Below are 24,632 nucleotides of genomic sequence, written 5' to 3' on the forward strand. Positions count from 1 at the left end.
TGAAATACACACGGTCATATTACAACTGAGATAGTGTCAAATCTGTAAAGCTGGGTAAATCTCAAGTGCAGTTTTCTTCAAATTATTTCACAAAATAATCTTATCCTATTGACTTACCTGGTTAAAGGTTAAATCAATTGATAGAACCTGTCTGAATTGTACATCTCAGCTGAGTTTTTATTTAAGCCTGTTATGTAGAAATGTACATATTTTACTGTATGAGTGATGGTTTCTAAGTGGATCTCCATGACCAAAATCTGAATTTCTTCTGGATGCTCTCCCCACTTTTCCCAGGATATCGGCACATCCACCTCCTGTCCAAAGACGGAACGGCTATCCCTCTGTCTACTCTGTTTGTCAATGTCAAGATCTCTGAGGTAACAACAGAAGTCTGATGGCCCAGTGATTGGCTGAATAACATGCTGCAAACTCTAACCACGTGGAAGGGCTACAATACCTCATGATTGTTGTCACTTTCAACAAATTAACTGTTGTCAGTATTGAAAAATACATCGGCATGAACTGCTTTACAGTATTTCTGCATAAATACCAATTTCTGTTCAAGTACACATTAGTGGGACCTCACACTGATGAAAGATGAAAAAACACCCGGGAATTCACAGCATTTAACTTATATTTTGCCATTTCCCCAATATAAAATCTTTTAAAATAATGAATGTTTTTTAACTTGTATGTCATAAGAACGCATTAAGCAATGTTCAATAACACTTAGCTGATCAAATTGATATAATAACTGACATACTGCAGGGCTCACAAGTCCTTTTAACTTAACTGCATAAACAATTAGTCCTCCATCGAAACATTCCCATAGACATTTTGTACAGTTCCTCAAAGTGTGGCATGAAACTATATCGCTATCTCATGCATCATGTTGTAAAAGTATAATACTGTAATGTATGCATGTGCATAGAGCTCCATAAATAAAGAGAAATGAAAGACCTGCTGTTTTGAAAACATCTTAATATAAAAAGTTATATTCCTAACATTTTTAAACTGCGCATTTCTTGTAATTGTCAGTTAGCAATTTTTTTATACACCATTAATTGACAATTTTAATACTAAATATACAATTGTATATTTGTTTCATGGTGTACTTTGCAGTAGTATATGTACATGCATACTCATTAAGACAAGGTCCTTTGTTGATGTTTAATTCAGTTTACTGCTGTAGCCCAGTCCTCATCATGCTTGGATGAGGAAAACTGCATCAAAACGTTCACTAAAATGTCTGTTTTCTCAGGTTCCAGTTGAGAGGCCTGAACTTTTTTACTCCTCACCTTGCTGGCCTTCTGTGACCTCCTCCACCCTCTCTTGCACCAACACCTCCACCCTCTCATGCACCAACACCTCCACCCCATCCGGTACAATCACCTCCATCCCCTCCTCCCCAGCTCCCTCCTCCACCTCCTCCCCAGCCCCCTCCTCCAGCCCCCCTAGACGGGCATCCTGCAGGGTTAGGCTGAGGGCGTGGGGATCCTTGGCCACCCCTTGCTCCACAGGCTGCTCCGGGTGGTGCCCCCGGAGGTGCTTGACCACCTGGAACTTCTGCTTGGCACGGTAGGGGCAGTAGCGGCACATGAAAGGCTGCTGGTTGGTGTGGGTGAGGTAATGGTGGCGGAGGCCGGCTGGCCAACGGAAGGCCCTGCGGCACAGGCCGCACACATAAGGCCGCTCCTCGCTGTGCTTACGTTGGTGGGTCTTAAGTAGGAAGCGCGTCTTGAAGCCTTTGCCACACTTCTCGCAGATAAAGGTGCGAGCGTCGCAGTGCTGCGTCTCCCTGTGGATGCGGAGGGCATCACCACGGTTGGTGCGGTACTCGCACTCGTCGCACGCATATGGCTTATCCCCTGAGGGTGGAGGGAGAGAGAAAGAAAGGGTAGGGGAAAGGTAATTTTATGATCGAATTCCAACTAAACGTATTTGTTATAAATGATGACAGCAATAGTGTGTGACTCATACTTTGTACCTGTATGTTTGGTCATGTGATACTTCAATTGGCTCATCCACTTGCATTTGTAGCCACACTCGGGACAGAGGTACTTCTTCTCCTCCTGGTGGATCCTCATGTGATACTATAATGGAATGACAATGATGATTAATAGTTATCTACTACGCCATTTGTAACACATGGTACCTTATTATATAAGGTCCTCTACCAGTCCTTGTAGACTTCTTAAGCCCTATGGTTTGGTATTAGAATGAGATGACCTGACTTCTATTAAATGGTGTAGTACCATGTGTTACATTGCAGCAATTTTTTTTGAAGAACCTCATTGCTCACCTTTAGCCTTGAGGGATCTACGCAGGAGTAGCTGCACTGCTCACAGTGGTAGGGCTTCTCCCCTGTGTGTATGCGAATGTGCCATGTGATTTTCTGCTTGTTGCGTGTCGAGTACTGGCAGTCTGTGCACTTGTAAAGGCGGGTACCCCCGTGGGAGCGAACGTGCTGCTCAAAGACCAGTTGGTGGCGACAGGCGAAGCCACAGATGGCACACTTTAGGGGCTTGTCCTCTGGGGGGCCATCCTCATGCTCGTCGAGAAGGTGCTGGGTGAGTGGCTGTCTCTTACGGGTGGCAAAGGGGCAAAGCGGGCACTGCTGGGTGAGGTGGGTCCTCTGGTGCTCCTCCAGGCTCTTCCGGGTGGGGAAGGTCTCCTGGCAGGTGGCACAGTCCAGCTGAGGGTGCTTTTTCTGCTGGTGAACCTTGAGGGTGGCCTGGCTGCCACAGATGAAGTCACATTGCTGGCAGGCTACGCTGGCGGGGCTCAGGTGTTTGCGGCTGCAGTGCTGCTTGAGTGCTGTGTCGGAGCTAAAGCGTGCCTCACATTGGCTGCAGGGGTGCAGGAGCTTCCCTGTGTGGCAGCGGAGGGTATGTCGTCCAACATCGTTGAAGGAGTAGCTGCTGAAGTCGCACAGGGTGCAGAAATGAGAGGGCTGTTTGTCGTGGACACGCTTGTGATGCTGGCGGAGTTTGGAGGCAGCGCCAAAGGTCTGGTCGCAGACGTCGCAGCTGTGGCGGCCCATGCCGGTGTGAAGAGATTCATGGGCATATAGGCGATAGCGCCGTGTGGTGCTGAACGGGCAGAAGCGGCAGTGGTGGGGCTTGGCACCTTCGTGCTTCAGAGCCACGTGCTGGGTCATGCAACGCTCTTGCTTACAAGTAAAGGGGCAATGGTCGCAACGCAAAACTGCCTTTTTTACCTTTTTGAGGAGCGATAACTTGTCTTTCCGATGGACCAGTACATGGTTAGCCATAGCTTTCTGTGACTTGGCCACAAACGAGCAGAATTCGCACTGCACCTCGTCCGGCTTCAGGCAGCCTCGCTTCTCGTGGTTGTTCAGTGCTCTCTTCTGTTTGCATCTGAAAAGACAGTTGGGACAGGAAAATTTTGGAAAATAGCTTGGATTTGATACCTTTATCTCAACCACATCTTCTTCAGAACCACTATTAATATTCTCATCCTCCTCATTGCTGTCATCATCCTGTTCCAGAGAGCTTACAATTCGGACAGCCTTCTTTGTGGGAGCTTTTCTTGTGCATGTCGAGCAGTGACGCTCTATAGTCACAAGCCTGGAGGACCTGAAACTGCACGTCTTGCAAGTGAATTTCATGCCATCTTCTATATAGCTATGCGCATTGTCATTCTCTGTGTTCACAGGATGGGCTTTGGCCATCAAGATTTTCCCCTCATTGATCTTTTTCATCTTCACAGGTCTCTTTATCTTGCCAACTTTCACTTGCCTTTTTGTCTTTCCAACTTTCTTTCTTTGGCTTTTCTGTAGTGCTGTAGATCCTCTCGCACCGGAGCCTTCGGGATTGGTGAAATCGCACAAGTTTGCTTCCTCTCCTCTCATTTCTGGTTGTGTGTCTATGGAATCTTCGGTTGGCACAACATCACAAGATACTATCTCTGATTGATCTGCGGTTGTGGTTTTATCAGGGTTCTGGGATTTACCCTGACCCGAGTCCCTTTCTCCAGACTGTCCAGCAGAGGGAGTGCCAATGAACCTCCTGGTGTTCTTCTGCAGAGCGGGACACTTCCTGAGGCGGTGGGTGTCCAGGCCTCTTTTCTGTTTGAACTGCGCCCCACAGGCTTGGCACTTGAGTCTCTTCCACCTGGCGAGGCAGAGAGAATGGCTGTGGTGTCGGAGAGAGGTCTGCTTGCGAGTCACGTAGGAGCAGTGTTCGCACCGGTATATGCTAGCCTCTCCGGCCTCATTCTGCACCACCAGCATCTGAACCCGGCCTTCCAAGACCAGAGCCTCCGCTTGGTCCTTGTCTTGCTTCCTCATGGCCTTCAGACGAATCTCAGAGTCGGTGCTTTGCGCCAATGGTTCAGCGGATGAGTTGCTAGCTGCGCTAGACACCTCCACTATCTGTGTGTTGTTCTCTGCAGCCTCTGCTTGTTGCCTTGTAGCGGTTAAAGGAGTTTCTCTGTCTTCTGAATCATTTAGGTCATCGCAATCCTCCATAGCCATGTCCTCTTCCTCTGCCTCACTTGCAGATGCTGGCTTTTGACTCAGGGTGTTAGATCCTTTAGGGTCCACTGTGGGTCTTCTGTAAGTTGGGTCTCTGCTGTTTGGCGTCTCACCCTGCATGGATGCCAACTCAGTGCACTCTGTGTTAGCTATTGTTGTCAAAACTAAAGTACAGCATTGCTCTGGATTATCTGTTGAATTGTGACATGCCAGAATCCCTTTGTCAACTACCACTTGGACAATATCTGAATTTTTATTTGCCATTTCTGGGGTTTTGGGGCCAGTTACAGTTTCTAGGTTGTGTTCATTTTGAACAGCAGAGCCAGCGACTTTCTCCTGTAGGTTCTTGATAGGACCTTCAGCAGAGTTCTTGGCTGGCATTTTGTAGAAGCCCTGCAGTAGGTCCACAGAGTTCTCCCTCTCCTTCTCTGCGTAGTTGTCTTGCCAATCCTTATCGCCAGGCACGTATCCATGAGCCTTCCTCTTGTGGATGAAGAGGCCGGTGCTGCTGTAAGTGGAGTAGGGGCAGAGGGCACAGCGGAACTCTCGAGTCCGGGTATGTTTGCAGTTTTCGTGGTTGTGCAGAGCCTGGCGGTAGCATGTCTGATAGGGACAGTACTTGCACTGGAAGACTGGAGGCTTATGGCCCTCTCCCTGAGAGTGCTTGAGGAGCATGTGCTTGCGAAGCTCGTACTTGCGCTTGCAGGAATATGCACAGACTTCACATATCAGTGATTTGGCCTGGTGTCGGAGTTTGTGGCTGTTCAGTTGGTCTGTGCGGTGACAACGGTAGGAGCACTGGTCACACTGGTACCTAGGAGAAGAAACGGACTGGATCTGTCAATCTCTCAATGCCTAAGTGTAGCCTTAGGTTCATTAACTCCTGATATGATATCCCACTTCTCACACCAAGAGGTGCTAGAGCAGACATACACATCAACTTGGGTGAACATCAGACAAAAAGTATTTTGTAATGCTTTTCTCTGTTAAAAATCCCTACACTACTGCATGCACACCATAAAACAGACCACCATTTTCACTTTTTTTACCTTTATTTTACTAGGCAAGTCAGTAAAGAGCAAATTCTTAATTACAATGACGGCCTACCCCGGCCAAACCCGGACGACGCTGGGCCAATTGTGCGCCGCCCTATGGGACTCCCAATCACGGCCGGCTGTGATACAGCCTGGGATCGAACCAGGGTGTCTGTGGTGACGCCTCAAGCACTGAGATGCAGTGTCTTAGATTGCTGCGCCACTGACAGTTCTCTAAGACTGACAGTACCAGTCAAGTTTGGACACCTACTCATTCAAGGGTTTTTCTTTGTTTTTACTATATTGTAGAATAATAGTGAAGACATCAAAACTATGAAATAACACATGGAATCGTGTAGTAACCAAAAAAAGTGTTACACAAATTTTAGATTCTTCAAAGTAGCCACCCTTTGCCTTGATGACACCCTGAGTAGGTGTGTCTAAACTTTTAACTGGTACTGTATGTGCAAAATAACTAACTAGTAAATCACTTACCTGAGGTCACCAGCATGTTTGCGCATGTGCACATTCAGGTAGTGTTTCCATTTGGTGACATATCCACACTCAGAGCACATATGATTCTTGTCATCTGAGTGGATGAGTATGTGTTTTGAGAGGTAGGTCTCATCACGGCACCTGAAGTCACACAGGTTACACTTGTGGGGCTTCTCACCTTGAAAGAAAAATACATGAATAACTTTTAATAATGAGTTATCTGGAAGCTATGGATGAGTATAACATTCCAATGTTACGTTACTTTTTTCTGCTCACCACTATGCATCAGCATGTGCCGTCGAAGGACCCGCTTGTGGGCGGTGACAAAGCTGCACTGATGGCACCGGTGGATCTTCTCATTGGCGTGGAAATGGCCGACATGCTGCTGAAACTCCACAGGATTGAACGTGGCAAAGGGGCAGAAGTTGCAGGTCAACTCCACGTCCCCGGCATGGCCTTGCAGTTTGTGCTGCCGGAAGAGGTTCTTGTTGGAGCAGGAGAAGTCGCACTGTGAGCAGTGGAAGGCCAAGTGCGTCCGGTAATGGGCCTCCATGTCCTGTGGGCTACCAAAGATGGCATTGCAGGCATGATGGCGGCACTCTACGGCCTTGACTGCATGGACATCGGCTGCGTGTCTCTGGAGCTTCTTCCGGTCAGAGGTCTTGAAGGAGCATCCCTCCTGGAAGCAGGCCAGTGGCTGGCTGTCCCGCGACGTGTGGTGAGACTTCATGTGGGCCTTGAGCGCCTGGCTCTGTCGGAAGCTCTGGCCGCAGGTGGGGCAGGGGTAGATTTCCGGGTGGATGTCGCCCCCTACCTCGTTGGAGTGCACACTGGCCAGGTGGCGGTGGAGCGAGTTGCGCTCCACAGAGGCGTAGTCGCACAGGTGGCAGCGATGGACCTTCTGGCCAGACTCGCGAAGCATGTGGATGCGCAGCTTGCTCTTGCTGGTGAAGTAATGGTTGCAGGTGGGACACTGGAGACTGGGGTCTGGGAAGTGGAGGTGGAGGTGCTCCAGCAGGTGGGAGCGCATCTTGAAACAGCGGCGGCACTCGGGGCAGATGTGAGTACGATACATATGCTCCATGCCTGCCATAATATGATCTTCAGGACAGGGAGGAGATGCAGGTGTTATCTTTTGTAATGAAACAAATGAAACAGAACAACTTATTTCCTAGTATGTAAATGTAGACCTAGATTTACTGACATAAACCTGATTTAAAGTGATTTTCAAAAGTATGGTTAGCACAACATTTATCTTCTATTTGATGACCTGGCAAAACCCTACCTCACCAGAAAACTTGAATGGCCCTTAACACAGAAGAGAAGAACAACAACGCCAAAGCAGGACTAGAGATCCCACACTACCTTTAGATGGGTTCTCATTGATGTTCGTAGCTGCTTTGTCTTTTTGCACCTCCTCTCTAGCTCTATTGTCAATGTTGTTCTGCTGTGTCTCTTCTTCATCCTCATCATCTTCTTGTGATGATGACACATAAGCTGGATTGCGTTTCCGGGCCCTTCTTGGCCTTCCAGAGCTGGTCTCAAGATCCGATTGGCTGCTTCCACCCTGGCCTGTCGTTGTTGGCTCCTTGTCACCTGAGCACAAAAATGTACACAAATTGAGGCATCCAGTGTTGGCTCTACCCTAAATATAACAATGTGTGTGAGTGAGTATTCGTTTGTGGGGAGAATGATGCATTTATTCTAAAAGCTTACCCTCAGGTGCAGCAAGTGGACGGTCATGTTCCACACCATGGGTACTCAGCTGTTTAGCATGAGCGGTCACAAAGTCACAGCGGGGGCAGTGGAAAGGCATATGGATACGCCAGTGGCCCTCCATCTCTGAACGTGTGCGGAATGCCAAGGTGCAGGACCGGAAGGTACAAGAGACGAGGGTGAGAGCATGCTGTGAGTGCAGGTGTTCCTGGTACACCAACCGGTGTGAAGTGCTGAACTGGCAACCCTCCTCGGAGCAGTGGAACGGACCTGTGAGTTCCTCCCTCCGATGGCTTTGGAAGTGGTGTTTCAGTGCACCTGGCATGGTAAAGACCTCATCGCACAAAGGACACTTATAACGGGTCAACTGTCCCTTTTTGGTGAAATCCACAGTGCAAAGGTGAGAGGAAAGAAGGCTGCTATCTGAGAATTCCTTCCCGCACTTTTCACAGAGACACAACCCCTCAGTCTCCATTGGCTCATTTGTCTGTTGAGAAAATATTAAGAGCATTATGCAATATAACATGACAGGCAATTAATACTAAATAACAATGGGTTTGTGTGCCTATCACCAAGGACTATGCCAATCAATCAAATGTATTTATAAAGCCCTTTTTACATCAGCTGATGTCACAAAGTTCTGTACAGAAACCCAGCCTAAAACCCCAAACAGCAAGCAATGCAGGTGTAGAAGCAGGGTGAAATGTCAACTACCGGAGCTACCTGGTCACATAGGGAGGAATATACAATAAAATGTTTACCTTAGGTGTCCCTACCTATGTATTTTCAGTTATAGGCACTGTGTTGTTTCATAGTACTGTTTACAACTGTTTTAAGCTGTTTGCTTGCATGCAAAAAAACTCACAACTGAGTGATTAAAATCAATGGGGTAGGATTAGCCTAGTCCAAGCTCTTCTCTGTCCTGGCACCCCAAATGTGGGACCAGCTTCCCCCTGAAACTAGGACAGCAGAGTCCCTGCCCATCTTCCGAAAACGTCTGAAATCCTACTTCTTCAAAGAGTATCTAAAATAATCCCACAGCACCCCCGCTTCACAAAAAATAAATAAAGAGCCAATCAGCATTGAGCTAAATTGAGCAAGCTCAACTGTGAATGGTCTTGGTAAACACACAAAAAAAATATGTAAAGGGTAGACCGTTTGGATTTGGCTTTACAGTCACATTGCATCAAAAGCCATTGACAAAAAAAACTTGAATTGTTGCATCTCGTTGTGTTTTTGTCCTCCAGTGGCAAGCTTGCTAAAATTACTCCTTTCCTAAATTAGCCATGGATGGAGATAGGGATTTGTGTTTTTTCTTAATTCTCCGTACTGGTCAATGATTATGTGGTGTATTGTTTTTGCTACCTTTTTTCACCTGTGTAATTCTGGCCTTCTGCTTATTCTGGGGTTTGGACTAAATGCGGTGGAAAATGTGCTGCTCACAAATGACAAGCAACATGGACCTGTTAAATTGACATGGGTGTTGATATAGCTGCGTTTAGGCATGCCTTCCTTGTTTTGAGTCAGTTAAGTGTTTCTCATTCTGCTGGATTTGACCTAGTATTTTATATTAAACCTAACTTACGCATCCAGTTGTTTATCCATTTGTAACTCACCAACCAAAAATCACAATATGCTGTTTTACATGTTGTTATTTGTGTTGGTGTAAATCTTAAACTAGAAAAGTAGAAGAATATGTGTGCTCTCGGATATTACAATATTTTCATATGGTGCTCTGTGATGTCCCAGATTTATGGCATTGATGAATAAATCATTAACATTTACTAGATGTTTATATTTTATGTATAAAAGACATTTGGATGAATTGTTTACCATTTTGTTTTCTTTAAAACAATGGTAATTGTTGGAGTTCAGGTGATTGATGGGTGACTAGGTGCATTCTTGTCAAATAAATATGCTTATTTATTCATGGTTATGGATTCATTCTGCAATGAGTTCATTTGGCTTTGAATCTGCAACAGAACATGTCAAAGTTAGTGCATTTAGACCTTCACTTTTTCTACATTTTATATTACAGCCTTATTCTACAATGATTAAATAAAATAAAACATCCTCAATCTACACACAATAACCCATAATGACAAAAAACAGGTTTTAAGAAATGTTTGCAAATGTATAAAACTTTTTTATTTTTTTAAACGTATTTACATAAGTATTCGGAACCTTTGCTATGAGAGTTAAAATTGATCTCATGTGCATCCTGGAAAGGCACACACCTGTCTATATAGGGTCCCACAAAGCAAAGAACCAAGCCATGAGGTTGAAGGAATTGTCCGTAGAGCTCCAAGACAGGATTGTGTCGAGGCACAGATCTGGGGAAGGGCACTAAAAAAATGTCTGCAGCATTGAAGGTCCCCCAAGAACACACTGGCCTCCATCATTCTTAAATGGAAGACGTTTGGAACCACCAAGACTCTCTTCCTAGAGCTGGCCGCCCGGCCTAACTGAGCAATCGGGGAGAAGGGCCTTAGTCAGGCAGGTGACCAAAGCTTCAGAGTTTCTCTGTGGAGATGGTAGAACCTTCCAGAAGGACAACCATCTCTGCAGCACTCCATCAATCAGGCCGTGGCCAGACAGAAGACACTCCTCAGTAAAAAGGCACATGACAGCCCACTTGGAGTTTACCAAGATTGAACTCTTTGGCCTGAATGCCAAGCGTCACATCTGGAGGAAACCAAGCACCGCTCATCACCTGGCCAAAACCATCCCTACGGTGAAGCATGGTGATGGCAGCATCATGCTGTGGGGATGTTTTTCAGCGGCAGGGAATGGGAGACTAGTCAGGATCGAGGGAAAGATAAACAGAGCAAAGTACAGAGGGATCTTTGATGAAAACCTGCTCAGACTGGGATGAAGGTTCACCTTCCAACTCCCCAAATACAGGTGTGTACGCTTGTAGCATCATACCCAAGAAGACTTGAGGCTGTAATCACTGCCAAAGGTGCTTCAACAAAGTACTGAGTAAAGGCACCTAAAGCCTACATGAAATCCCCTTCGAGAAAAATAAATGGTGAAAAAAATGATTGGAACCATTTCTGTGTTTGTCCGCTAGGTTTTATGGGTATTGTGACGAGCCCACTGTGGCCCTCTATAAAAACTAAGTACTAGCTAATAAACACAATTAGCATTCGAAATTATGTTTTGAGTTCTCCAGTAACAAATTCATTAATAGCAGTGCTGAATAATGACAGCGCTTATGAAACAGAATTCTGACCTACTGCGTCAACTTCTGAGATTATTTCTCTTGAAAACAATGCATTTTACCCCGTCAGACCTTTCTAAATGGACCTTTATTCTGATGGATATCGTTACATATGTTTACATGTAATGAACATAAACAAGCGAAGTCATTTAATGAGCCTGTCTTACCTTAATAAGGTATTGAAGCTGGGTAGATTGTTTTTACTTTGCTAAATCGCCACTTCAATGACCAAACGACGCCATCACTATGTTTATTTTGGTGGAGCAATGAAGTATTTCCAGTTGAAAGTATCTCATCATAATTCCTTGCATACTCAGGGCGTATATGTACAGCATAAAGATATAGCTAGCTAGGTATATTGTTGACAATTAAAATCATTTTCGGTAATTTAAGTTTGGTCTAGCATTAATAATGACGCTGCATTTGAAGACCAAGAACTAACATCAACTGCGCCCTGAAAAGACGGAGCTATTTTCATAGAACACCGGAAGTATTATAGAGGTCGCCACATGATTCACGGCAACAACATGAACACAGATTTTGTATAACTAATACCTCATTCTATCCGTGACATTAGCGTCCCGCGAGCAACGTTAAGACTTCCAGTTTTCCGGTTTGCCTTCAAAATAAAAGTATTCGGTAAAACGCTGTGTATGATAGGACATCTCACAGTAGTTTGATGGTGACACCTTATTTGGGAAGGTAATGGTTGGAAGGGAATAAATGGAATGTCATCGAACTCATAAAACACATGGTTTCCAAAATTTCACAAATGGGTATTCTTCTGAAAATGAAACTATACTGGAAATCGCACAATATGCAAGGTAGAGTAAAGCTTCTAGGTAATTTCATCCAAGCCATGTCCATTTTTGCAAGCAAAGTCTTTGGGGCATGGGTTACATAAAAGCTTGAATGTTAAGAGGATTTTGAATTCTTAGATATATTACATGCTTTGCTCTGTTGATTCGAACCAACAAGGTATTCGCCGATGCTTTCTGCAGAAATGTCCCTCGGTTCCACTATCAGTTGTTTTGTAGTCTACTATCGGTTGTTTTGTAGTCTGGTCATACACTGCCTGGGCATCACACTCACTGGAAATGTTTAGACTGTGAATGTAGAGTAGATCATTTGCTAAGAACAAGATGTTCAACCATGTCCTTTACACAAATGTAATGAAGTTGTTCTTGAGACATGGATTGTGAAAATGTCGATAAATTCAATGCTTCAAACTGGGAAATTGCCTTTTTGAAGTGAGGAGATGGTTTCCCTGGGTGAGCTCTAAGTCATCTCAGCATTCAGGGCATTTTTACATTTACATTTTAGTCATTTAGCAAACGCTCTTATCCAGAGCGACTTACATTCACTTAGTGAATGCATACATTTCATACAATTTTTTTTCTTTTTTTTCGTAGGAAATGCTGATGTAGTATTTAGAAACATTTACATGGGTAACGTTTTATCAACTGTGTGATTGGAGAAGTATTCATACTGTGGAATGACAAATCTGTTTCTGAACGAAGTGGTTTGTTTGCGTCTGAGGCTCATTAACTACTTCATAGAAATATATAACCCCTTCTGTACTCGTGCCAACCCCTTCCCTATTCGTGCCAACAGAAGTGTGTGTCAAAACCCAGCTCTGACCAGAAATGCCCCCTTGTAGATTTTGTGCCTGGGTGACATGTTACTGATCTCAATCTGTTTCTTGTTGCCAACAGCTGGGATTTCAATTGTACTGGATGGAAAAATGGGGTCTCTCTTTACTGTACAATTTTCTGCTACACAGGGCACACAAATAACAAGAATATCTGGTGTGATGGTCCAAACTGTCTGTCTAATCAATGCGCCATCACATTGACTGCATTTTGTGGGTGCACCCCCCTAAGTGATTAATTGCCTGAATAGAATATCAAGCAAATCTGTTACGGGCTTTGGTTTTTTAATTTATATTTCGAGGTTGGACATTAGTGCATTGGGTGCACCGATTGGTGTTAACTCGTTAGTATGTGTTACACCTGTGCTGGCTTGTCATTTCATTAGTCAGAAGGTGTTTAACCTATAGCAGCTGGCCCAGAGCTCCAGTTGGCTTGAGAGATGTGGAGGGTTAACATCTTTAGTTCGCTCTCCCTATTTGATTTGGCAATTTTGGGTTTTTCGTACTTCCAGTCTTTAAGTTTGGTGTGGGTTTTAATTGTATTTGCCTCTTCTTAGGTGAATTTAGCAGATGCTCATGGTGGGTGTCTTTTATGTCCCAGTTGTTGTTGCTTGTCAACTTTCAGTGGACACCCCCATGATTGTCTAATAGAACCCATCCCAGAACCCCACCTGTTTTGTTTGTTGTTAGTAACTCTGTTAGTTTCCCCTTCTGTTTTAGTGGCAATTTTTGGTTTCTTGCTGGGGAACGTAACAAAATGGGGGCTTGTCCGGGATATTGTTTCCCATAAGTATGGTAGTCTCTCTAATCACCTATTCTGAGGCTCTGCTGTGCCCAGATATTTGAATGTTAACTTTTATGGTAGAGTTTCTGTCACTGACATCCACCCAGAGGGGTTGGAAGATTGATGGAATAATTTTGAAAGTTGCGTTAACATAGGCGCGCATATATATATATATATATATATATATATATATATACAGTTGAAGTCGAAAGTTTACATACACTTAGGTTGGAGTAATGAAAACTTGTTTTTCAACCACTCCACAAATTTCTAGTTTACAAACTATAGTTTTGGCAAGTCGGTTAGGACATCTACTTTGTGCATGACACAAGTCATTTTTCCAATTCACACACTTAAAGAAAAAAATCCATGGTCATCCCTACTGCATCTGATCTGGCGGACTCACTAAACACAAATGCTTTGTTTGTAAATTATGTCTGAATGTTGCTATCCGTAAATTTAAAAAACAAGAAAATCGTGCTGTCTGGTTTGCACAATATAAGGAATTTAAAATGATTTATACTTTTGATACTTAAGTATATTTTAGAAATTACATTTACTTTTGATACTTAAGTATATTTAGAACCAAATGCTTTTTGACTTTTACTCAAGAAGGATTTTACTGGGTGACTTTCACTTTTACTAGAGTCATTTTGTATTAAGGTATCTTTACTTTTACACAAGTATGAAAATTGGGTACAATGTTAGCACCCTGTGGGGTAATTTTCAAAGATATTGTCTTCTTATCTTAACTCTACTCGACTACCGAGAAGGAGACATTTGCTTTGGTGCTGGCTCTACAGCACTTCGAGGATAATGTATTGGTCTCTACCCCTCTAGTGGTCTTTACCGATCATAACCCTCTAGTTTTCATTAAAAAGACGAACTCCACGAATCACCAACTTATTTGCTGGATTCTCATATGGTAGGAGTTTCCCCTTGAAATCAGACATGTCCATGGTCAGGACAACTTGTTTGCTGATTGTCTTTCGAGGGTGGGAAATCAATAAGTGTTGTGTTTAGCCAGTGTGTAGCCCTGGCACACAATTTATTTTGACTGCATGTTTTGCCATATTGGCGATGAGTTTTGTTTTGGTTGCGCTCATTCCAAGGGGATGAGAGTTATAGAAACGTATGTGATTTTACCTCTGTTTCTCAAAACTTCAGAGTTTTAGGCAGCTATAGAAATACATTTACAAAAAGGGAAGAAAAAATGAAAAACATTGTAAAAAAAATAAGTGTGTCTGTGTGTTTCTGTATATACAGTACCAGTCAAAACTTTGGACACACCTGCTCATTCCAGGGGTTTTCTTTATTTTTACTATTTTCTACATTGTAGAATAATAGTAAAGACATCAAAACTATGAAATAACACATGGAAACTATGTAGTAACCAAAAAAGTGTTAATTAACCAAAAAAGTGAGATTCTTCCATAGCCAGCCTTTGCCTTGATGACAGCTTTGCACACTCTTGGCATTCTCTCAACCAGCATCACCTGGAATGCTTTTCCAACAGTCTTGCTGGAGTTCCCACATATGCTCAGCACTTGTTGGCTGCTTTCCCTTCACTCTGCTGTCCGACTCATCCCAAACTTTTGACTGGTACTGTAAATTGTCCGCAACAGTGAAATGGGCTACTTCTATGTGAATTAATGAGGAGGCGGAACACACCTCAATTCAAACTGTTGTTAGAAAATACAACTTTTTCGAAAATAATTAGAAATTGACAAGTTGAAACAGCCTATAGATAATTAGCAGACAGAATGGATTGGTTTGAGGACAGTGCGGTTTAACTGTCCTGTTGCGCAATAATCACATTTTGGAAAAGTGAGTGTGCTCGAAATGGTCTTTATACCATCTTCATCTGAATGTATGATATCGCCTGAATATGACACATGGACATCTAGTGCATCCACAGTGTCCAGAACAATAACTTATCCATTTAATTTAAGATGTTTGTTTTTCTATCCTTTTCTGAGCGACTGAACATGTATGATATTGAAAATATACTAAAAGGCCAGCAACACTCTGTATAATTCAGTGCTACATGAAATGCCACTATATATACATCCTACCTACCCTACTGAATATTCTCTACAATACTTTTACAGCAGCACCTAGAATAGTTTTTGCTCTATAAGCCAATATGTATTTCATACAAGGTGATTTGCATTGGGGGCATTTACTTGACCTCGGACCATGTTTAATGCAATTGTCACTTAAGTAGGAACAAATATGAATAATTGTTCATGTTTAGACAATTTCCATAGATCGTGAATAAATACAGGTTATTGACAGTTTTCTACTATTACGTTGGGGACTTTTATTAGAAACATTTCCGAAATTCTGTGACCCGGAAGTACCTTTTTAATGTTGCTGACAAGACGCTGATGAACCAAACCACAGCACTGTGGAAATTATCTGCCCAATCTGTAGTGTAACAAGGCCAAGGGTGCCATGGTTCTACGAATGAGACTGGAAAGGGAAGACTGTGAGGACACCTCTTTGGGATGCTCATAACGTATGTAATATAGCTAGTTTTGGGACACAACATCGGGTGTCTGTGTATTGGTTGAACTCCAACCATTAAAAACCAATAAACAGATTTGATTTACACAACTCCCGATGTTGTGTCCGAAAGCTATAATATAGCCAGCTAATTAGCTAGCTAGCTACCCTAGTTGCACAAAATCGCAAGTCTTCTGTCTGTTGCTACAACATTCTGACATTTAAGTTTACCGGCGTGATCAGAGCAAGAGATCCAACCAGCCTGGGCCTCTTTAGCTAGCTAACTAATAATGATACGGACTGTAATTTAGCTAGCTGTAAGAAAGTCTTATTTTTCTTCTAGGTCGAGGTGTTGTACAGCTTCTGAGTAGCCTAGCTACATAGCTAGGAAACACAAGGACCATGCCTCTATCAGACTTCGTGGATGCCTTGAAGGACAACCCTTACTTCGGGGCTGGCTTTGGACTGGTGGGGGTGGGCTCGGCCATTGCTTTGGCCAGGAAATCAGCTCAATTTGGGATGATCTTCTTCCGGAGGAACTACATGATCACCCTGGAGGTGCCCAGTCGGGACAAGAGCTACCACTGGCTGCTGAGCTGGATCACCAAGCACGCCAAGCACACGCAGCACCTGAGTGTGGAGACCTCTTACATGCAACACGAGAGTGGACGGGTACACACACAGTTTGACTTCCACCCCAGTCCTGGCAACCACATAATCTGGTAAAAATGTTGACAAGACTCAATAACAATGACTGTACTCTCTGATTAGTCTGTTGGAGTTGTCGTAGTGGACTCTCATAGTTCTTCTGTTTTTCTCTGAGCTGATGTGAGAAAATTATGCTGAACCTAACATTGTCAACAGACAGTAGGATATCTTCGCAGGTAGGCACAGTCAGGTCCAAAATTGTCACCCTTGATAAAGATGAGCAAAAAATGCACTATAAAATAAATTAACATACTGAGCTATATTGTGTGCTCAAAATATGTTTTATACTCAGAGAAATATATATTTTTTAATATGTAATAATTCTTCTAAAAAATATGGGGGTTAAAAACGATTTTTTTCAATACCTTTTAATACCTCACTTTGTGAGGATAACGACACTGAGTCTTGGGAGGGATCTTAAATCATTCCTCCATACAGAATCTTTACAAATCCTTTATATCATTTGTCTGAGCTTAGGGACTGCACTCTTCAATTCAAACCACAGGTTTTCAATGGGATTCAAGTCCAGAGACAGATGGCCATTGCAAAATGTAGATTTTGTGGTCAATTAACAATTTTTGGGGGGGATTTTGTCTCGCTGGAAGATTGATTTGCGGCCAAGTTTCAGCCTCCTGGCAGAGGAAAACAGGTTTTTAGGCTAAAATGTCCGGCTACTGTCTGGGTAAGTTCATGATGCCGTTGACCTTAACAAGGGCATTACCAGTAACATCAAAGATCCACCACCATATTTTACAGTAGGTAAGTGGTTATTTTCTGAATATGATTCTTTTGATGCAAAACCCACCACTGGTGTGTGTGGCAAAAGAGATGTATTTTGATGTCATCCAACAAATGTAATGCCTGGAGATTGCTAAATGGCATTGGCACTTAGATTGGAACTGATGCCATAGTCAGATTACATGAAAATAGAGCTCTTTGGCCACGCACACAAGTGGTGAATTTTGCATAGAAAGAAATATGCATATTCATAAAATAACCCAATACCTACTTAGTGATTGGGGGGAAAATATTGATGAAGTTACATATCGGGATATTATTTTTTATGTATCCTTTTGACAATATCGCAATATTTTTGCGCTATTTGGCTGTACCTGCACCAAAACTCCAGTGTCTTTCCTTCATAGCTTGTTCTCCATCTTCTTTTTAAATAGGGAGCCAATTTATTTTCAGCACTTTTATTTCCATGACTGATCAAAACTAGTTTTCTCATGACTCTCTCTTGTCCCTCTGCAGCAGACATATGGTGAGAAATAGGTTTTGAACATCTAATCGCAATAAAATCACAGTATCTAATCGCAATACATATCGTATCGGCACCTAAGTATTGTGATAATATCGTATCGTGATGTCCTTGGCAATTCCCAGCCCTTCTGGTCCCCTGTGGAAATCAAACGTTGCAAGTGCCATGCTCTACCAACTGAGCCACACGGGGTCCTTGTTAAGGTCAACAGCGGCATGAACTTTACCCAGTATCAGGACATTTTAGCAGAAAACTGGTTGCCTCTCTTTCTTTGAGCAATTGTATTAATATAAAATCATTTTCAATTTTCACTTTGTTATTTATTTTTGCTCATCTTCATCGAGGGTGCCAATTATTTTGGACCTGACTGTATATGTACACAGCTCTAGCAACCCATACCAGAATTTAGAAAAACGCTTTTGTTTCAGCGTGTGAGTTGGTAAACTTTGTGCTGACTGCCATCCCTGTTTGAGTGCAGGTATGGGAGGAAGTGGATCCGAGTGGAGAGGACCAGAGAGAAACAGATGGTGGATCTCCACACAGGCACTCCCTGGGAGTCAGTCACTTTCACCGCCATGGGCAGAAACAGAGACGTCTTCTTCAACATCCTGCAAGAAGGTACACTAGAATCATCTAGACAAGTAGACACTGACAGTGGCCCAGGAAAATGTGCATACAACTTGATATCTGATTTGATTGGCTGTTGCAGATGAGGGAGATTGGCTGTATTACTAGCTTGTGATATGGAGTTGATTGGCTGTCTGTCTGTTTGGGTGTGATGCAGCCAGGGAGTTGGCCCTGAAGCAGGAGGAGGGTCGGACGGTGATGTACACGGCCCTGGGCTCCGAGTGGAGGCCCTTTGGGTTCCCGCGGCGACGACGGCCCCTCAGCTCAGTGGTCCTGGAACAGGGCTTGGCCGATAGGATTGTAGATGATGTGAAGGAGTTCATCGGAAACCCCAAGTGGTACACAGACCGAGGTAATTCCAATTCAGTAATTAATGACAAATGAATAGCTGTTTTGAAATTGAATTGACCCCATCCCTGTTCACCATACAAGCAGATGAGTGTATGGTCTTGTCAGGGTTAATGTGGTTGTGTTTTGTGTTCTGCATTCAGGGATCCCCTACAGGAGAGGTTATCTGCTGTATGGACCTCCAGGCTGTGGGAAAAGCAGCTTCATGTGAGTATGCTAATGATGGTAGTATGGCAGCCCCAACCTTGCTTTGAAGCTTTGTGTTAGTGGTGTTTACTCGCCACACTTATCTGTGTATAATCCCTTATAAACATTTATTCAGTTTAAAGGGATAGATCTCTCAAAATACAAGTTGACATGATTTTCCACTTACCTTTGCTGTTGTCAATTGGCCCAGTTTACAGAGATGGCATTAGCCTCCTTGAACTGAATGTTTTGTTGTTGCATGCTCTGTCTGTGTGTTTCAGCACTGCCCTGGCTGGAGAGCTGGGCTACAGCATCTGCCTGATGAGTCTGAGCGACCGCAGCCTGTCTGACGACCGCCTCAACCACCTGCTGAGTGTGGCGCCGCAGCAGAGTATCATCCTACTGGAGGACGTGGACGCCGCCTTCGTCAGCCGAGAGCTGCTGCCCATCGAGAGTATGTATATTGCACCTGCTTGTCCTGCTATATATATATATATATATAGTACCAGTGAAGACACAACTATGAAATAACACATATGGAATCATGTAGTAACTAAAAAAGTGTTAAACAAATCAAAATATATAAGTAGCCACCCTTTGCCTTGATGACAGCGTTGCACATTCTGCATTCTCTCAACTAGCTTTACCTGGAATGCTTTTCCAACAGTCTTGAAGGAGTTCCCACATACACTTGAAGTCGGAAGTCTAGATACACCTTAGCCAAAGACATTTAAATACAGTTTGTCACAATTCCTGATATTTAATCCTAGTATAAATTCCCTAAATTAGGTCAGTTAGGATCACCACTTTATTTTGAGAATGTGAAATGTCAGAATAATAGTAGAGATAATTATTTATTTAATCTTTTATTTTTTTCCTCACATTCCCAGTGGGTCAGAAGTTTATATACACTGAATTAGTATTTGGTAGCATTGCCTTTAAATTGTTTAACTTGGGTCAAATGTTTCGGGTAGCCTACCACAAGTTTCCCACAATAAGTTGGGTGAATTTTGGCCCATTCTTCCTGACAGAGCTGGTGTACCTGAGTCAGGTTTGTAGGCCTCCTTGCTCGCACACACATTTCAGTTCTGCCCACAAATTTTCTATAGGTTTGAAGTCAGGGCTTTGTGACTCCAATATCTTGACTTTGTTGTCCTTAAGCCATTTTGCCATAACTTTGGAAGTATGCTTGGGGTCATTGTCCATTTGGAAGACACATTTGCGACCAAGCTTTAACTTCCTGACTGATGTCTTGAGATGTTGCTTTAATATATCCACATAATTTTCCTCCTCATGATACATTTACATTTTACATTTATACTTTTGTCATTTAGCAGACACTCTTATCCAGAGCGACTTACAGTAGTGAATGCATACATTTCATACATTTTTTTCCCCGTACTGGTCCCCCGTGGGAATTGAACCCACAACCCTGGTGTTGCAAACACCATGCTCTACCAACTGAGCCACACGGGACCATCTATTTTGTGAAGTGCACCAGCCCCTCCTGCAGCAAAGCACCCCCACAACATGATGCTGCCACCCCTGTGCTTCACAGTTGGAATGGTGTTCTTTGGCTTGCAAGCATCCCCCTTTTTCCTCCAAACATAACAATGGTCATTATGACCAAACAGTTCTATTTTTGTTTCATCAGACCAGAGGACATTTCTCCAAAAAGTACGATCTTTGTCCCCATGTGCAGTTGCAAACTGTAGTCTGTCTTTTTTATGGCGGTTTTGGAGCAGTGGCTTCTTCCTTGCTGAGCGGCCTTTCAGGTTATGTCGATATAGGACTCATTTTACTGTGGACATAGATACTTTTGTACCTGTTTCCTCCATCTTCACAAGGTCCTTTGCTGTTGTTCTGGGATTGATTTGCACTTTTCGCACCAAAGTATGTTCGTCTCTAGGAGACAGAACGCGTCTCCTTCCTGAGCGGTATGACGGCTGCGTGGTCCCATGGTGTTTATACTTGCGTACTATTGTTTGTACAGATGAACATGGTACCTTCAGGCGTTTGGAAATTGCTCCCAAGGATGAACCAGACTTGTGGAGGTCTTGGCTGATTTATTTTGATTTTCCCATGATGTCAAGCAAAGAGGCACTGAGTTTGAAGGTAGGCCTTGAAATACATCCACAGGTACACCTCCAATTGACTCAAATGATGTCAATTAGCCTATCAGAAGCTTCTAAAGCCATGACATCATTTTCTGGAATTTTCCAAGCTGTTTAAAGGCACAGTTAACTTAGTGTATGTAAACTTCTGACCCACTGGAATTGTGATACCGTGAATTATAAGTGAAATAATCTGTCTGTAAACAATTGTTGGAAAAAGTACTTGTGTCATGCACAAAGTAGATGTCCTAACCGACTTGCCAAAACTATAATTTGTTAACAAGAAATGTATGGATTGGTTGAAAACGAGTTTTAATGACTCCAACGTAACTGTATGTAAACTTCCCACTTCAACTGTAGGTTAGTTAATGTTTACTTGATTGTCATTCACTATGCTTACTATGGGGACGGCTCGATCAAGACTCTCTACTTTAATTAAGGTTAAATAAAATAAAAACAAGACTCTTCCTTCCAGTTCGGTTGCTCTTTAGGACTCATTATTGCATCTATCTGTCCCACAGGCCCTCTGGCCTACCAGGGCATGGGCAGGCTGACCTTCAGTGGCCTCCTCAACGCTTTGGATGGAGTGGCCTCGTCAGAGGCCAGAATAGTCTTCATGACCACCAACTTCATAGACAGGTATGAGCCACCTTGAGATTTAATACAGTATCTAGTAACATTTGTTTGTATTGTGATCTTATCCTTTGTGTATCCTGATTACCATCTCCCTTCATCCCTATAGGTTGGACCCAGCTCTGATCAGGCCGGGCCGTGTGGACTTGAAACAATATGTGGGCCACTGCACCCACTGGCAGCTCACCCAGATGTTCCGACGCTTCTACCCAGCCGAGCCGGCCACAGAGGGGGACCGCTTTGCGGAGAGCGCGCTGGCCGCCCACCCCAACATCAGTGCTGCCCAGGTGCAGGGGCACTTCATGCTGTTCAAAATGGACCCAACGGGCTCCATAGACAACGTGGCCAAGATGAAGGAGTGAGGAGACTTAAAGGACTCCGGGAAGGAAGGTCACAGAAGCAGTTTGACACGAAAGGAGAAGTTAAATGGACTCTGTTTGAGACGGAAAATGCTGTAACTTGTCAAACTTTTTATGTGCTTTTTATGGCAAAGTCACATACTGAATAAAAGTGAGTGAGTGTAAATTAAACATGTTTTAAATAAAATCAAAGGCACACGAGTAAGTGGGTACTATTGACGTGGTATTTACAGTATGTAGAGATTCAAAGTCAAAGGGGTGTGGCATGTATTACACTCTCCGAATTCAAAACATGTAGATAATTCAATGGCAAATCTGGCTGAGAAGCCATCCAGTTCACAGAACCACACTTCTATAACAAGTCTCGAACTCCCTCGTACCGGGACATGCTGCTGTGCAAATCATTTCTCAAATCCACTTTGCATTTGATTGCATATTGGCATAAGTCTACCTTCACCTAGGTAGCCTTTCTCATTGGTTGATTTGAGAAGTCTCTGTCACAATCTGTTTTTGGCAACTGCTTAAGTATTGATGTCCCTAGCTTATACAATGTTATTGATTTGAGGTTGGTTGGTACCTGTATTACTGAGCTTTGAGATTGGGAGAACACTAAAGTACTGCAATATTACGATATAATTACTGTAGAAACTAATCCAGTAATCATATAATGCAATATTGTGCTAACAGTCATTGCTCGTAACTGACAAACTCTGAACTGGTCCAAGATGTGAAGTTAAGCCCCTCTATGTAAGAGTAAGCTCCACAGAAAGATAAGTTGAGTAGAGAATGTTAATACGTATGACGTTTTTTCTGTATTCTTTGCTCTGTGTCTTACGCAACCTAGATGACTTTATAGGTCTACAGTATATATATACAGCAGTTTACAGAGGGGTCACACTGTAAGGACAGAATGGAGATAGGGTCACTGTGTGCTCCTCTCTAAGTGTATGTGCCAATCATTTGGGTTTATCACTATTGTATTTTTCTCCTTGATTTACAACATAATTGTATACTTTTGGGGTTTTATTTTAGATTAGTGGTTGTATCATGTAATGACATTTCTTTGTGTTTTAGTACTAATTACTCTGCATTCACCTACTCTGGATCCAGTCAAGATGAAGGATTTTTACCTCCAGCAATTACCCAGCGGGCTAAGCTGGTTGCCCAATGGGATGTTCTGTAGTAAAGTCAGATTCTCCATCGCTTTATATCTCCAGCTTCTGAGGCGGCAGGTAGCCTAGGAGAGCGGGCCAGCAACCAGAGGGTTGCTAGTTTGAATCCTGGTTCTGATGGGGAAAATCTTGCGGGAAGTGAGCTTGCAACCGGAGGGTTGCTCGTATCAAGTCCTAGATGCCATTGCCTGCCGTTGTGCCATTGACAAAGGTAATGAACTCCCCACAACAACAGCTCGTGTGGCTGCCCCCAGCACCGCTCCAAAACCTGTATGTGTGTCTTTCAGAGGGGTTGGGTTAAAAGCGGATGAAATTTCGGTTGGACCTATGTGCAATTGACAAAAAAACTGACATTGATCTTCTATCCATCCATCCTTTTTATCTGATGTCTTGCCATATATCAGTTTCACACTATTGATTGAATTCCGTTGTAATGATATCTTTTTTCTCTCAAATAAGTTATGTTTTGCCAGAGAGACTTGTGGCTGCTCTAACTGCAGCCAAACTGGACTCAAAAGAGAGACTGTCATTTTTAGATGTGACAGAATATGGAGGAGCCACTGACTGGGACTATAAATGGAGATTGAATGATACGTCAGTGAATTCCAATACAGATCATGAATACAGAATCCATTTTGTTTCAGCAATTTACATGGATGTCTACACTTGTATTGGTGTGAAAAGAGCAGGATATACACATGCCATTTTCAAACTATACACATGCACACTCGCAGCTTCAAATTTGATCTGTAAGCAATGCTATTAATGTCGCTGTGTCAGGTAATTTTATCTAACACAGACATTAGGATGTTTTAGAAGGACTGGTAAGGCTGATGTAAGATGCTCAGCTGTGAAGGACATTGTGAACATTTCCAATGCATCTCCCCATTACAGAGAGGCCCAGAGCTGTAGCGAATGTTTCAAAATGGTGGCTGAATGTAGGAGACTCAGTGACTCTGAGCTGTGGGTTTGAAGGCTCTTCTATAGGCTGCAAGTTTGTCTGGGATAAGATTCTTCCCATGAATCCCCTGGGTCCTGCTACACTTTCAGCTCTGTTAAACTAACTGATAGAGGAAGATACAAGTGTAAAGCTGGGAGAGGTGACTGTTAAACAAGAGACAGCAAAACTCAGTTTCTCTGGTTAGCAGGTCAGTCTGACCTAGTCCCTATTGGTTTCATATGGGCTTCCCCTAACCTTGCTGAAGATTAATCCTGACAGAGTTCAACACTTTAGGAATCAGTCTCTTTCACTGAGCTGTGAGGTTAAGGAAAGTCTTCATGGATGGAGATTGAAGAGGTTCACCACAGAGTCAGG

The 24,632-nt window shown here is 43.2% G+C and overlaps 3 protein-coding genes across 4 annotated transcripts in view; 2 read left to right on the forward strand and 1 right to left on the reverse strand.

Annotated features, from left to right (window-relative positions):
- plcd4b (phospholipase C, delta 4b) overlaps positions 1-942 on the forward strand; it is a 24,270-nt gene extending 23,328 nt beyond the window's left edge. Inside the window, exon 16 of the mRNA XM_029703489.1 lies at positions 295-942. Coding sequence (XP_029559349.1) covers positions 295-395 — 101 coding nt within the window. The 3' untranslated portion in view covers positions 396-942. The remainder of the gene's footprint in view (positions 1-294) is intronic.
- Positions 617-11,420, reverse strand: znf142 (zinc finger protein 142). The gene is made up of 8 exons (XM_029703488.1): positions 11,134-11,420; positions 7,744-8,230; positions 7,393-7,623; positions 6,304-7,128; positions 6,028-6,205; positions 2,303-5,312; positions 1,988-2,093; positions 617-1,868 (listed from the first exon to the last, which is right to left on the reverse strand). The coding sequence occupies exons 2-8, from the start codon at positions 8,216-8,218 to the stop codon at positions 1,288-1,290; spliced, it is 5,406 nt and encodes a 1,801-aa protein (XP_029559348.1). The 5' UTR covers positions 8,219-8,230; positions 11,134-11,420; the 3' UTR covers positions 617-1,287.
- Positions 11,421-15,767: 4,347 nt separating this feature from the next.
- Positions 15,768-22,347, forward strand: bcs1l (BC1 (ubiquinol-cytochrome c reductase) synthesis-like). Of its 2 annotated transcripts, XM_029703490.1 has the most exons (8): positions 15,768-15,922; positions 16,253-16,631; positions 18,357-18,496; positions 18,663-18,857; positions 18,997-19,060; positions 19,321-19,493; positions 21,675-21,792; positions 21,896-22,347. In XM_029703490.1, the coding sequence occupies exons 2-8, from the start codon at positions 16,312-16,314 to the stop codon at positions 22,146-22,148; spliced, it is 1,263 nt and encodes a 420-aa protein (XP_029559350.1). In that variant the 5' UTR covers positions 15,768-15,922; positions 16,253-16,311; the 3' UTR covers positions 22,149-22,347. The 2 variants fall into 2 exon arrangements, with proteins under 2 accessions (XP_029559350.1, XP_029559351.1); XM_029703491.1 differs by having other exon boundaries at positions 15,768-16,631.
- The last annotated feature ends 2,285 nt before the right edge of the window (positions 22,348-24,632 follow it).

The sequence above is a fragment of the Salmo trutta genome, chromosome 20 (genome assembly GCF_901001165.1).
Source record: "Salmo trutta chromosome 20, fSalTru1.1, whole genome shotgun sequence".
Taxonomy (NCBI): Eukaryota; Metazoa; Chordata; class Actinopteri; order Salmoniformes; family Salmonidae; genus Salmo; species Salmo trutta.

What these genes read in the sequence shown, in the direction of transcription:
- bcs1l (XM_029703491.1), top strand. Translation starts at nt 16,312, where the DNA reads ATGCCTCTATCAGACTTCGTGGATGCCTTGAAGGACAACCCTTACTTC. An exon ending in CTTCAACATCCTGCAAGAAG is followed by an intron (nt 18,497 to 18,662) that starts GTACACTAGAAT and finishes GGTGTGATGCAG; the next exon opens with CCAGGGAGTTGGCCCTGAAG. An exon ending in CAAGTGGTACACAGACCGAG is followed by an intron (nt 18,858 to 18,996) that starts GTAATTCCAATT and finishes TTCTGCATTCAG; the next exon opens with GGATCCCCTACAGGAGAGGT.
- znf142 (XM_029703488.1), bottom strand. Translation starts at nt 8,218, where the DNA reads ATGGAGACTGAGGGGTTGTGTCTCTGTGAAAAGTGCGGGAAGGAATTC. An exon ending in TAGATCCCTCAAGGCTAAAG is followed by an intron (nt 2,094 to 2,302) that starts GTGAGCAATGAG and finishes ATTCCATTATAG; the next exon opens with TATCACATGAGGATCCACCA. An exon ending in TCACATGACCAAACATACAG is followed by an intron (nt 1,869 to 1,987) that starts GTACAAAGTATG and finishes CTCCACCCTCAG; the next exon opens with GGGATAAGCCATATGCGTGC.